Source organism: Lepidochelys kempii, chromosome 8 (genome assembly GCF_965140285.1).
Source record: "Lepidochelys kempii isolate rLepKem1 chromosome 8, rLepKem1.hap1, whole genome shotgun sequence".
NCBI lineage: Eukaryota > Metazoa > Chordata > Testudines > Cheloniidae > Lepidochelys > Lepidochelys kempii.
In genome coordinates this window covers 37,047,455-37,062,221 of record NC_136387.1, presented here as the reverse complement: position 1 = coordinate 37,062,221, position 14,767 = coordinate 37,047,455, and the positions used below count along the sequence as shown (strand labels likewise).

The following is a 14,767-nucleotide window of genomic DNA, read 5'->3' as shown; positions in this document are numbered from 1 at the left end:
AGAGTGCGCTGTGGCTCCGCTTTTCCCTCTCCCATCTGTAGCAAGGGCCATCAGCTGATTGGCCACATGGAGGGAGGAGGTGGTGGTGGCGCAGGAACCCAGCATGCTGGGGGAAGAGGTGTGGGGAGGGGGAAGCTTGCCTGCCCTGCAAGGAGAGAGCAGTGGGCGGAGAAGAGCGGGCAGGGCAGGATTTTTAATGGCATGTTGCTGTCTGCCGGGGTAGGCAGACAGCAGCGTGCCATTAAAAATTGGCTCGCGTGCCGTCTTTGGCACACGTGCCATAGGTTGCCGACCCCGAGTTACAGTTTGACCGAACTTCAGTGTGTACTGGAACTATACCACCTAAAGCTCAATAAAAGTATTTCAGCTGTACTGAATTTCCCCCCCTCCATCATGCCACGGATTTAAAATTTGTAAAATAAATTTGGAGGGGGGTGCTAGATGAAGTAGATGGATTTTTTGCATGAGTGCGTAATACCAAGCAAAAATATGACCTTGGAAACACTGCCAAGGAGTGATGCACTTGTCCAATTACAAAGTCAATTCTCCATTGGTGAGGGCATGTGCCAATGTCTGTTCATGTTACTGCTAATCTCTTTCATTTTAAGTATGTATACTGAGTAAATTGGAATATATACAGTGTGAACTTAAAGTCATTTTCTGATAGAATTTATCATGAGCGACATCCTAGATCCTTACCCCAACTGTTAACATCTACTTTCATTCATCACTTACAGAATAAATTTTCAATTGCAGTGTCTTTTGCTCTTGAAAGCACAATTTTGCACCAAGTCATTAAAACAAATGCATTCAGAAACTACAGCCTTGCAAACAACTGAAACGTCATGGGCGTTTAAAGAGCTTAAGCAAGCAGGGAATCAATCCCTAGAGATCTCACTTAGTAATTCCTACCTACTTTGACCACTACTTTCAATTAAATGCCGCTTCAACCCATTTAGGGCCTGATTTTCAGAAGTGCTGAGCATCTAACACATCAGTTTTAATCAGTGAAACCTAAAGGTACTTGTCACCTTTGAAAAGTCAAGTTCTTGTGCAATATACTATCAAATTTATCTTGCCATGATTAATACCCAGTGGCAGGCCAACTGATCACTTTCTCCAAAATATTTACTGAATTCTGGACTGCAAGTCTTCTCCTGGTCAAGGACATTACTGACCTCAAACCAGCCTGCTGACTACCCTATCTCCCGCTCCCTCCCCCCCCAAAAATCCCAGCAGGTTCGGTTGATCTGACAGGATATTTTTGTAAAACTAAGTTGACCACTATTTACAACCATAAATATTTGCAATCCATTCTTTCAATTTGACCTTGGACAGAAATAAAACTAGCATGTTTGATTCATGCTTCCATCTGTTCATTTAAAAAATGGAACATGGGGCATTCTGTGTTCTCCCTATCCATCAAAATATAGCCAGCCCATGTGACATAACTGCTCTTCATTCCAACCAAGACTGACAGAAACACCATCAGGCACTGATTGCTCAGCCAGCTATTGAATTCAGATAAGATTAATGGACAACTAGCATTAAAAAGAGATTGGTGTTCTACCATTTCTGATTACCTCAACACAGATAATATGATCATCATATGCAGATCTGCCAATAGCTCTAGAAGCTACAGAGTTTCCCCTTACCTGTTTTTACAGATTCCCATTTACCCTGTTTTGCAGAGTTTTCTCCTCTGCTTGATTACAGATCTCTGTCACCCGTTTGAATTCTAATCTGGATTCACCTCAAACTTGTATGTCAGCAGACAAAGAACCTATCCTTAGTTGAACAGATTCTTTGTTCCTCCTCAAACAAAATGTCTAAGTTTCCCCACTAACTTTCTTACAATAGAGGCCTCTCGTCTCATCCTACAAGGACATGACATAAATGGGATTTCTAAGGAAGTCAACCATGACGTCCTGCTCGTCATCTTAGTAGTAAGGTTCCAACATAATTTTACACAAGCTTGGCTTCACACTATTTAGTGCCCACAGTACATGCATGAATACAACTGGATTACCAGCACTGGTTAAAAGGTTATCAGCCAAGGAGATCATACATTATACTGCCACCAAGTTGGCAACATACCATTCAGTTTTGTTTCCTTGAATATAACCAGCTATGTAGATCAATAGGATCCCATTCCATCACTTGCCTGTGTAAGTCCTCAACAAGAATTCAGGGGTCTGAGGTGCTAGAGGTGAACCGATTCCTTATCCCCATTTACTCCTGCATTTATTTAATGCTTGAGTCTCAGCATATACTTTTTACAAGTTTATTTTGAGAAAGCAAGGAATTCTTGGGAAGATCTGTCATTTAGGCCACATGCACAGAAGATTTCCCAAGCTAGAGAACAGTTTTCAGCAACTTTCTGCATATAAGAACGAGTACTTGTGGCACCTTAGAGACTAACAAATTTATTTGAGCATAAGCTTTCATGGGCTAAAACCCACTTCATCGGATGCATGCAGTGGAAAATACAGTACGAAGATATATATGTATAATGTGTATACAGAGAGAAAGAGAGAACATGAAAAAATGGGTGTTGCCATACCCACGATAACGAGAGTTATCAGTTAAGGTGAGCTATTATGAGCAGGAGGGGGAAAAAAACCCACCTTTTGTAGTGATAATCAGGATGGCCCATTTCCAACAGTTGACAAGAAGGTGTGAGTATCAGTAGGGGGAAAAAATAAGCATGGGGAAATAGTTTTACTTTGTGTAATGATCCATCCACTCCCAGTCTTTATTCAAGCCTAAGTTAATGGTGTCCAGTTTGCAAATTAATTCCAATTCAACAGTTTCTCATTGGAGTCTGTTTCTGAAGATTTTTTGTTGTAGTATTGCCACTTTTAGGTCTGTAATCGAGTGACCAGGGAGATTGTGTGCAGGTCTGCTCTCCCATGTTTAAGAAAGATGAAATTCAAACTGGAACAGGTACAGAGAAGGGCTACTAGGATGATCCGAGGAATGGAAAACCTGTCTTATGAAAGGAGACTCAAGGAGCTTGGCTTGTTTAGCCTAACCAAAAGAAGGCTGAGAGGAGATAGGATTGCTCTCTATAAATATATCAGAGGGATAAATAATTCCTCTCCCTCCCTGGTATTTAAGCTTAGTACCAGTGTGGACACAAGAACTAATGGATATAAACTGCCCATCAGGAAGTTTAGACTTGAAATTAGACAAAGGTTTCAAACCATCAGAGGAGTGAAGTTCTGGAACAGGCTTCCAAGGGAAGCAGTGGGGGCAAAAGACATATATGGCTTCAAGACTAAGCTTGGTAAGTTTATGGAGATGGTATGATGGGATAACATGATTTTGGCAATTAATTGATCTTTAAATATTCATGGTAAATAGGCCCAATGGCCTGTGATGGGATGTTAGATGGGGTGGGATCTGAGTTACTACAGAGAATTCTTTCCTGGGTAGCTAGCTGGTGAGTCTTGCCCACATGCTCAGAGTTTAGCTGATCGCCATATTTGGAGTCGGGAAGGAATTTGCCCCCAGGGCAGATTGGCAGAGGCCATGACAGTTTATCTTCCTCTGCAGCGTGGGGCACGGGTCGCTTGCTGGAGGATTCTCTGCACCTCAAAGTCTTCAAACCAAGATTTGAGGACTTCAGTAGCTCAGACATAAGTTAGGGGTTTGTTACAGGAGTTAGTGGGTGAGATTCTGTGGCCTGCATTGTACAGGAGGTCAGACTAGACGATCATAACGGTCCCGTCTGACCTTAAAGTCTTTGATTCTATGAATTGGTATTTGGTCCTAACGAAGCAGAAAGTGGAAGTTATCTGGTTTAACAGCCTTAAGTTTTTAAAATCAGTTTTTTGGGATGTGATCCAATCATTTAAGTACTATTAAACAAAAATATTGTGGAAAATGCTTGTTAACTCTGGTTAAACAGGTTAATTTGAATGACCTCAAACCACTGCCTGGAGGGGTGGGGAGAAAAATCAGCCCTGCTTTGAGATGAGTAAATAAAGACATGTTTTTTACATAGCAAACAGGAATGCTCTTGCACTAGAAATTTTATGTAAGGCTTCCATAGCATTCAGAATCCAAAAACACAAAATTTTCAATTAAAGCTTCTAGGAACTGTGATCCTATCTGCTTAGGAAAGGTGAGCTAAAGTAAAACAGTGAAAGACTCCTGAAAATAACTCTCTCAAAAAAACATTCTAGATATATGTACAAGATTCTGAAACATTGACATACTTTTAATTCAACTCAGACCCAACCAACCAGCATAGATGGGATCCATTTGTCACTCAGATAGAATGGGAGGATTTACTCAGGGATTATGGCTCTTAGAGAACCCAACAGATTAATCACCTGACTAAACATCTCTAGCATTCAAATCATTAGCCTTTCAAAAGGACAAGGCACCAGGACATAGGTCCCAGAGTCAATAATGAAAATGCCCATGTTAAGTCCTGAGAGCATCCATAGAGTTGGCAGGCAAACTAGTTCTGCAAACAACTCAACAAGACAAATCCAGGAATACAACTAGAGACTTATCAGTGCATATCTTCCTCACTATTTTGTGCATGTGGGGTACATGGTGGAAAAAGGACAGGAGAGATTAACATGAACTCCAGACACTACCAGTAGGCAAACGTACCTGATCATTCCACTTGAGCCTCCAAATAGCTGCTTATGAATCTGGTGAGCAAACTGGTATCACAAACAGATCTACAGCAGGTAGAACCCACGTGAACAAGGACTACAACACTGAAGGCCAACTACGCAGGAAAGGTACACCATTTCAGGAACAGCTGAACTGTTTGTGCCTGCACCGGTTCAGTGTTCCATGCTGTCCAATCTATACAGCACAAGGCCTTGAAATAGACTGGTAATGCCAGCAGAAAGCATTTTCCTCCTCCAGGGTTTAAGGAAGAGAACAAAGCAGTACACTATTAGGCAGTAGTGTTTAAAATCCATGATGGACACATGGTTTGGAAGCCTCATGTGAAGCTAGAAAGACTTGTTATTTTTGTCTAAACCCACCAGAGAAATGTGAACCCAAGTAGGAATCTGTGTGGAACATCACCAGCAGTGCTAGTTCCTTTCAACCCCCCTCAAATTAAGTTTTTACCATCAAGCTACCACACTCAATATTTCCTTTAGTTTGTCCTAATGATATTTATCTTTTTCACTGTAGATTCAAATACTGAGTAGTACTTAACTGAAAAAGTTTCACCACAAAATAATTCTTAGTACTTCTAGCACCTTACATCTTCAAAAGGTGGAGAGAGAATTAGCCTTCACAATAGTGCTGTGGGTGGTATATATGTATAGACTATTCCCAATTTTAGATGAGGAAAAATAGTTTAACTTGCTCAAGGCCACAGTACAAGTTAGCGAGAACCAGGAACAGAAGCCATATATATCTCGACTTGGTCCCACGCTCAGTCCACTAAATTATGTTATGTCTGATGACTATCCTCTTCTTGTGGTACAAAGATTAAGTTGCTACAATCACCCAAATTTTAAATTTTCATACCTAGATTTACAGAGTGATATTTAAGCAGAGTATTCAAGTTAAAATTCTGGACTGGACAAGTTTAAAAATCCATACTATTGTATATTTTTCAAAAGCTACTTAGCCTACTTACTACTAGAAGATTCACCACCCAAGCACTAAACTGCAGAAATATGATAGATTTCCCCATAGGTTATGTACTATGCTTATTGGTTCCCCCCCAGTGATTGCTCCAGTCCAGTTTTAAGTTTGCTAAGTGATGGAGTTTCCACTTCATTAGACAACAGATTACTACTGAAGTCTGTATGAAAGTGTTTCCCGACATTTAGCCTAGTTTTCCTTTGTTTAATGCCATCGCTTTACCTTGTCCTATAAGACTACCACTTTTACCATTTATCTTAGTTTTACGCTGTTATTTATCAGAGTAGCATCTCAGCATCTTCCACCTAAAATCAATAACAGCAAAGTTCCTAGTGGACTTCATGGAGTCCAACACTTCTCCCTTTATAGGTTAAGCTCTGCTTGGGGTAGGGGAAAATAAGAATGGCGTTCAAATTGCAACGGTCACAGTGGAAAGACTCAAAGCTTTGCAATGTCTCCTAAAGTGGGTTAGGCCCTAAATTCACCTGATCTCCTCTGGGATACTGTTTGCTAGACTAGATCCCCCTGACAGAGAATGCTCTGTCTCCAGCTATAACATCCTCCTTTCTGGGCTCAATGATGTGCATGTCCTAGAGGAGCGCAGCTTTCTCAGTGGCTCAGATCAAAATGCAGTCTGATGTAGCTGGTGTCTAATTCACTAATTGCTTAGAAAATTAGGACCAACTCCTTAATTTTGGCATTGGAAACAGACTGGGAGCCAGTGGATGAATCTGAACACAGGCCTGATATGCTCATGGCAGCCTGAACCATGAAGAAATAATTCATTCCAGAATAATTCTCCCTTCTTAGTGATCACCTTTCAAATACTTTTGATTATTTCCTAACCACCTATTACAGTCCAACACTTCCCTTCATAAGACCCTGTTTTAAGTTGCTTAAAACTTTGCCACCCTAGCCATTTAGGCTGAACTTTTTCATGCCAGATGTCTACATCAGGGCTGAAATTTTTTTTGAAAGTTTCAGCCAAAACAGATTAGCCATTTCTGAGAACAAGGTTAAGGAAAATACGCCGATTTGTTTATTCTAGTAACCTTTTCTTTGAGAAGCTATAGGGTCTCAATGGTTTAGAGTGGGGACTTGAAATTTGGCAAGGAAGCAGTCTGTGTGTCAGATGTGCTTTGCTGTTCCTGCAATACTGCCAAAATTCAGCAACCCTTTGTAAAATTTCAGTGTGCACATATTCAGAGATCTAGTTTAGCATCTAAAAGTCTCTGAAGATTCTATCCTCATTGAGCATGATCCTGCCTTTTACAGCGCCTAGTGTGGACCAAACTGTGCATACGCCACCCCCACAGAGTGACTGAACGTACTCCAGCCCAGAGACACAGAGCTAAGGCCAAACTTTCCCAGTAATTATAGCTTGGGGCCAGCTCAGCACCAGAACTGAGAGCATGGAAGGAATGTGCGTCTCCTGTGCTCTCAGTGACACACCTGCTAGTGTGGAGCAGCCTGTCTCAAATGCACATAGGACAAGTGTGGAGGCAGGGGAGTAATTAGAAAACAAGGAACCTGGGACTAAAGCTGGGAGAGAAAAAACTGACCATACGAAGGGGGGGGCGCATTGTGTGTATTGGGACTGGATGAATAAGGGGACTGGGAGCTCGAGGGGCAGGGAAATGAGGTTAAGACTGGGAGTCTGGAGGCAAGACTGGGACTAGAAAAAGCATAAAGATCAAACGGGCAGCTGGGAGAAGGGTCTGCCTGGAAAAGGAGATAGACTGGCAACCAGGGCAGGCAGATCTGACAAGGAACTGGGGTCTCAGGAAGAGAACAGGGACCAGAAGCCAGGAAAGGATATCATAATGTATATACTCAAGGGGACCAAATTAAGTTGCACAAGCATTTCCTAAGTTTTGATGCCTGATGGCTTTTTAAAAACCACATAAGAAGAGCATGAAGATTGCAAACTGAAAAACACACATGGCATCCTACTCATTCCCTACTGATGAACCATGTGGTGATGAACACTCAGAGCCACTGTGCAGACCACTGCCACTTGAACTAGTGGAGTATCTGATAGCAACAATACGTTGCCATCAGATACTCCAGCACTGGAAGGGATGAGAAACTTTGCAAGTGGGTTTCACAGATACTGGCTGACAACAGAGGAAGGGTGACACTTTGTAACCTGGAATACAACTCCTAGTTCCTGAGAGAGTAATCTCTAGTAGTCAGCCTTCTCTTATTCCTCCCCAACATATACCCTCCCTGCCCCGCTCCTCTCTCTTCCCCACCTCTGGTTCCTCATTCCATTCCCACTCTCCTTGCCTACCCATTCTGCACTTAGAATCACAGGACTGGAAGAGACCTCGAGAGGTTATCTAGTCCACTCCCCTGCACTCATGGCAGGACTAAGCATTATCTAGACTAGACCATCCGTGACAGGGGTTTGTCTAACCTGTTCTTAAAAATCTCCAATGATTAAGATTCCACAACCTCCCTAGGCAATTTATTCCAATGCTTAACAATCCTGACGTTCAGGAAGCTTTTCCTAATGTCCAACCTAACCTTCCTTGATGCAATTTAAGCCCATTGCTTCTTGTCCTATCCTCAGAGATTAAGAACAATAATTGTTCTCCCTCCTCCATGTAACAACCTTCTATGTACTTGAAAATTGTTATGTCCGCTCTCAATCTTTTCTTTTCCAAACTAAACAAACCCAATTTTTTCAACCTTCCCTCATAGGTCATGTTTTCTAGACTTCTCAGGCCTCTCATACAAGTTGCAGTCTCCTTGCGCAGTCAGTCCAAGTTTCCATTATGGCTGCTCATTGGATAGGTCACACCACCCACCCTAAGCTTCTAGTTCCAAACTCTTTGTCCAACCAGTCTCAATCATCTCCACCCCCGCACAAACTCCCAGTCCCAGTTTCTCTTTCCATCCCTGCCCATCGCCCCAGTTCCAGTCCCCACCTGGCTGTTACAACATACTCCTTTCTCACCCAATACCCTGGTCTGGCTTCTTCTCCCTCTGCGACTGAATCAAATGGCTTCCTCCTGCACCTTCATGAGTGCCAGCACAGGGGTCATTGAGAGACCAACAGAGCTCTCAGTTCCAGTGACCAGCCCCACATGGACCCAGAACACCTTCAACCCTGTAGCCATGGAATGGCACATACAGAGTCTAGTGAACATTAGGAACTGAGAGGTGGAGCATGCAGAGTGAGGACAATTTTAGCTGCCATGAATTCTCGGAGCATGTGCAGAGTTCTCAAGGGCTTATAAATTGGCCAAATTTGGGTAGATTTTCACTGGAACAGCAAAAGAACATCCCTGACACAAAGGCCACCTCCCTGCTAAATTTCAAGTCCCTGCTCTCAAGTACAGGGGTGGCTGAGGCTTCTCAAAGAAAAGGTCAGACTTTTAAAATTGGCAATTCAATGTATTTTACCTTAGCCCCTTTCCCAAAAACTTGTGTGAGGTAGACACCTGGCATGGAAATTTTCAGACCAAACAACTGAAGTTCAGAAAAGTTAAGCAACTGAAAACAGGGTCTTATGGGAAGTGACAGGCACCCAACAGGTGATCCTACCAGCCCCGCCAATAATTTAGTTCTTCTAATCTTGTTATAAGTCACTTTTACCCTGTAATTATTTTGTTGTTCCTCAATGAACTGCCAGTTTGTGTGGACCTGTGTAGTCCCCAGAAATGAACAGTGCTTCAAGATGAAATGTCACTGCCTGAGGGAGTACAAAAACAGAATATTTTACTTATGGCTTCAGACTGCCTTTAGCTGTCAAACTATATCCTCCTTTTAGAGTGAAGAATTCTAGGGTTTGTTTTAAAAATTACACATTCCCCAATTAAGAGAGAAGATAAACTTGAAGTAAGAGTCATGACCCATTTTTTCCTACCATGGGTCAGGTGACTTAGCCCCTCCCCCTGTTGCAGCAACATCTTGAAACCTTATCTGGTTTTTCAGAAAGTAGCATTTGTCTACCAAAGGACAGCAGTTTCTAAAAAAGGAAGAGTTATCTTGACTCTTCTACTGTTTCCCACATTGCTTCAGATGCGATACCCAACTTTCATTTTTTCCACTTACCATTCCCCTTTCAAACAGCTCTGACCATGCTTCTTCCAAGCACTATCAGAAATAAACAAGAGGGAGCACTGGTTGACTAGAACTACTTTTAAAGATTAAGTTGCGTTTTAAATGTGTTAATTAAAATGTTAGCTGACAACCATTCTTTTTAATCTTGGCAGGGCCATTATCTTGTTCTTATGTCTAATCCTGTGAAATAACTGGATGCTACAAGTACAGGTGCAAACAAAGCTTGTGGATCAAGAAGCTTCATACAACCAGCTATTCAGACCCCCTTCCCATTCCAGATACACACCCAGAGCAACAGGCTTCAGAAATCTTTAGGATGGATATAGCACACTAGTAACAGTCTCTTCCCTATCCTCCTCTGGCAAAAAGGGGCAACTCAAATGGGTCAAATATTTCAATTCAATTCCTGTGAGAGAAGCCTTAGGACATTCTCCTCCACACAGGCCAAGGGTTTGTCCATGAGACAGTTGTACCAGTTTTAATTTAAATATGTTTAAGCACTATTTTAGTTGAACTAGTACAAAACTGTGTTGATACTCTGATCCTGTTTAAGTATGGCTTACTTTGGTTTATCCTAAGTCAGTAATGAATAGAACTAAGCAAAGCCAAAAGAAACTACTCTTAACTGAATAAATACCTACACAAGTTTTGTAACACTAATTAAATTGGTTTTAAAAGACTTCACCTTTAAACTGGTGCAACTGTGTGGATAAATCTTTATGCCCCTTTTGGATAGATTTATACTGGAATAAAAGGCGTGGGTTGTTTTAAAAATATGTTAGCAAACATTTTAAAAACCAGTCTATAAACAAGGCAAGGTGTATTTTAGCACATTAGCTAGTCATGGTATACCCTAGGCTTGCCTCAACCATCTAACTTGTGTTGAAGTGTTTAAAATGTACCTTGCGCCACGTACACTAAAATTTTAATATGTCAAAATGTGTTAGCTATCATTTAGATACACACACACACACACCACCCTCCCCCCCCCCGCCCACACACACACACCCCTTAGCCCAATCTAGACATACTAGAGATAGTAAGGGACTGTTCTCTTCTTCCCCAAGACCAGGAGGGTCTGTCCCTAGGAGATGGCTCACAAAAATTCATGCTTATCTACAGATCTGGTGTTTCTGCTCCCTCATGCCCCTTTCTCTAACTCTTTTCACTCCTAACCCATTCTTCTCCTGGCAGCAGTTAATAAAGCTGCCACCAATTCCTTGATGGGACAACACAGAAAACTGTCCCAGGGTTTGGACAGGGAGCTAAAAAAGAAAGTAGGTTAATGTAGGTTTGGGCATTCCACTGTGAAATTGAATTTTGAGATTATGCACAATTTAGAAATACTGCCTAAAGCCTGAATGAACGACAGCCTTCCCCCAAATATGGAGCATATTTTGGGTGGGAGGCTGCTTATGCTCTTAAAACAGGAAACAGCTTGAGGTCATTGTCCTACCCAATTCTAAAAATATTTAAACTGAAATTTGCCTTTACAAAAATTCAATTTGACCAGAAACTTACCAGTTTGAGCAAGTGTCTTTAAGTAACACTAAGCACCACCATGATTTCTTGAAAGGGTTATGTTTTCTTTTCATTGTTAACATTGTATACTTTCTGCATTTCTTAGCTTGCCAATTTCACTTTCTGGGTTTCATGCACTAGTACAATGCTGCAAATATTTGACTGCAAATACTAAAAGGTAACATTTAAATCCAATCAGTAAATGTTTTCATTGAAGTTCAACAATATAGGGGCAGTATTTCTATTAAGAATTTGATTTATAATTTTTCAGGCTCTAAAACCTACATTTTTGTCCTACCTCATGGTGACAAACATAACTACAAATGAGAAAACGTTTTAATTACATAAAGCTATCACCAGGAAGTCTCTTAGAAAAATATAGAGTTTAAACTATTTTGCATAGAGGTCAAAGACTGATTCAAGTGAATACAGCTGTATTTGACAGCCAAAGCAGAGCACCAACATTTCACCTGTAAGTTTAGTGAAATAATGAGTTCAGGATTACACATCACTACTCTATGAGGGAAGGGGAACATGGCAGTTTAGCAAACCAGTTTCCTTTCCTTGCTCCTTTAACCCTCATCCTTAAAATTACTTTTACTCTTAGCCTGGTTGATGACAAATGCCATTTATTTCACATTTATACATTATAAATGAAGTAATACTGACTCAGAAAACCGCTTAAATGAGTAACTATGAACTGTCACTTTTCTCAGACTCTCCACCACCAAAACACATTTAAAACCTGGTCAATGTTTCATGTGACGGAAAAATAACAAATGACTGAACTTGTGAAGGCAAAGCTTCCAATTACAAGAAAATACTATACAAACATAGTACCTGCTGCTTCTAGCAAAGCTTCCAATCTTGCTTGTGTTTCTGGATCCACAGTTCTTAAATCAGCTCCTTCTGCAGCACTTGATAAGAATAACTCGGATGTTGTTTTAAGCACTGGGTTATCCAGGTCTTCTTGGTCCAAAATAAATGACTCAACCTGTTTTGAAGTTAGAGAAATAAAAATCATGAAACGCCAAACTACAAAAATACTATAACTTCATTATTTTCTTTAAAAGAATATTATAGCACTTTATTTTAAACAGTTTTCCTATCAAACTTTTTTTGTTAGAAAATGAAATAGTACTAGAACTACACCATCAAGCATAAGATTATGGAATTTAAAATGTTTTGAAAGGACTCTCTAGGTTAAAGGGATTAATAAAGGAATAGAAATTTTCACCTCTAAATCACCTGATCAAATCTGGCCCAGATCAACAGTGGTATTTATAAACTGAGTGTTATCTCCATTGAATTCCTGAAACAGAGAGACGTCCTCATCAAAATCCACACTTCGGCCTTTTGTACACTAAGGCCTGGTCTTTTTAAACTGGTTCTGCATACACTGCACGATAATGCGCGAGGTGTTTACAATGGTCATAACTGCTGGGGTGAGCTGAACGGGCTCCATGCTTGCTGTGCTATGGCTTCTGCTCCTGCTATCCAGGGAAAACAGTGCGAAACGATTGTTTGCCGTTGCTCTGGTGGAGGGAGGGGTGACTGACAACATGGCTTGCAGGGTTGGCTTACAGGGAATTGAAATCAACAAAGAGGGTGGCTTTGCGAGAAACAGAATGGCCCCCTCAAGGATACAACTCAAAACCTCAAGGACAGAACTCAAATCTGGGTTTAGCAGGCTGTTGATTTCATGGAGGGAGGGAGGAGAAAATGAATACAAAACAAATCTGGTCTATTTCTTGTTTTGAGCCACTTCATCTTTATACATCTTGCTGGCAGCAGACAGTGCAGTACGACCGCTAGCCATCGTCATCACCTGGGTGCTCGGCAGAAGATGGTGCAGTATGATCGCTAGCCATCGTCTTCTGCTGGCTGCAGATTAAAAGACAGTGCACTGCCGGTAGGACTGAATCGCCATGAGACTAAACTTAAAAGGGAAATGACCTGGCTGAGTCGCTTCCATGTTTGCCCAGGCACCCTGACCTGCTCAAGGTTGGTTAAAGAGCACTCTGGACTACGTCGACGACGGCTACCAGTCATACTGCATTGTCTGCTGCCAAAAGGCAATAAACTGTTGCTGTGTAGCAATGCAATACAGCGTCTGCCAGCACTCAGAAGACGTATGGTGACAGTGAGCTGAGCTGGCTCCATGCTTGCCATGGTATGGCGTCTGCACAGGTAACTCAAGAAAAAAAAATGCAAAACAATTGTCTGCCCTTGCTTTCATGAAAGGGGGGAGGGAAGGCGGGCCTGACAATATGTACCCAGAACCAACCACGACAATGTTTTAGCCCCATCAGGCACTGGGATTTCTACCCAGAATTCAAATGGGCGGCGGAGACTGCGGGAACTGTGGGATAGCTACCCACAGTGCAACGCTCTGGAAGTCGACAGTTGCCTTGGTACTGTGGACACACTCCGCCGACTACATGCACTTAGAGCATGTGTGTGGGGACACACAATCGACTGTATAAAAATGCTTTCTACAAAACCGACTTCTATAAATTCGACCTAATTTCATAGTGTAGACAAGGCCTAAGTTTTGCAGGTATAGCTATACCAGTATAGCTAAACCTGACAAAATCCTCATAGTGTGGATGTAGTTATAACTGTGCTCTGAAATGACAAGCTATACTGGTCTACATAGCACCCTCCTTAGGGCTTATACCTGCACAGCTGTGTTTGTTAGGGGTGTCAGATATATTACACCCTTAACACACACAGCTATACTTATATAACAAGTGTAGATCAGGCTTTATATCCCTGTTGTGGGCTACCCTGGAGAGGCAGAGGACTAGATAAGATGAAAACTGCTGTCCTATCACTCTATGCATCAGTGGTTCTCAACCCACAGGCCACTTGCAGCCCAATCAGCACAGCTGTGGCCCATGTGACATCCTGAGAGCCGTCTGTGAATGTATATACAACATACACACACAGTGGATGCAGCCCACATAATATATAGGGAGCTGCATATGCAGCCCACAATGGTAAATAGGTTGAGAACCACGGCTCCAGGTGATCTCCAGATAAGATCTGAGGGTTCTTCATTAAGGTCAAGGAGAGTTTTACAATGAAATATTGCCTTTATATAGTAAAAACTTCATTATCTGTTCATTACCCTATTGGTATATTCCTACTAAGTGATGTTGAACAGATGCTCACTTTACACACCATCACTCTCATGGCCCTCTTTTACCCATTCTCTTTTCTCTTCCTTCTAACTCTCCCAATTCCCACTACCCCATTCCACCCTTCTAAAATGATCAGCAGTTAGATAGTTACTGCTTACATTTAAAGTGTCATCATTTGGGGATTTGTATTAACATCCTAATGAGATTAAGGAGGACGGGGAAGTTCATTATTCAAAACCATTGGTTCAGATTGTCTGCAGACTCAGTAACAAATCATACAAACAGACTAACTGTAGGTCACAAGGGCTAGAATTTCTCGCTCTCTTTTTTTTAAACTTTAGATTCCACAGAATTTGATGTACCATTCAGGCCATAATTAGATTGGATGGATAAAATGT

The 14,767-nt window shown here is 41.6% G+C and overlaps 1 protein-coding gene across 10 annotated transcripts in view; it reads right to left on the bottom strand.

Annotated features, from left to right (window-relative positions):
- ANKHD1 (ankyrin repeat and KH domain containing 1) overlaps positions 1-14,767 on the bottom strand; it is a 206,672-nt gene that overhangs the window by 167,378 nt on the left and 24,527 nt on the right. For all 10 annotated transcript variants that reach the window (XM_073356055.2, XM_073356058.2, XM_073356056.2 and 7 more), the window contains exon 2: positions 12,064-12,217. In XM_073356055.2, coding sequence (XP_073212156.1) covers positions 12,064-12,217 — 154 coding nt within the window. The remainder of the gene's footprint in view (positions 1-12,063; positions 12,218-14,767) is intronic.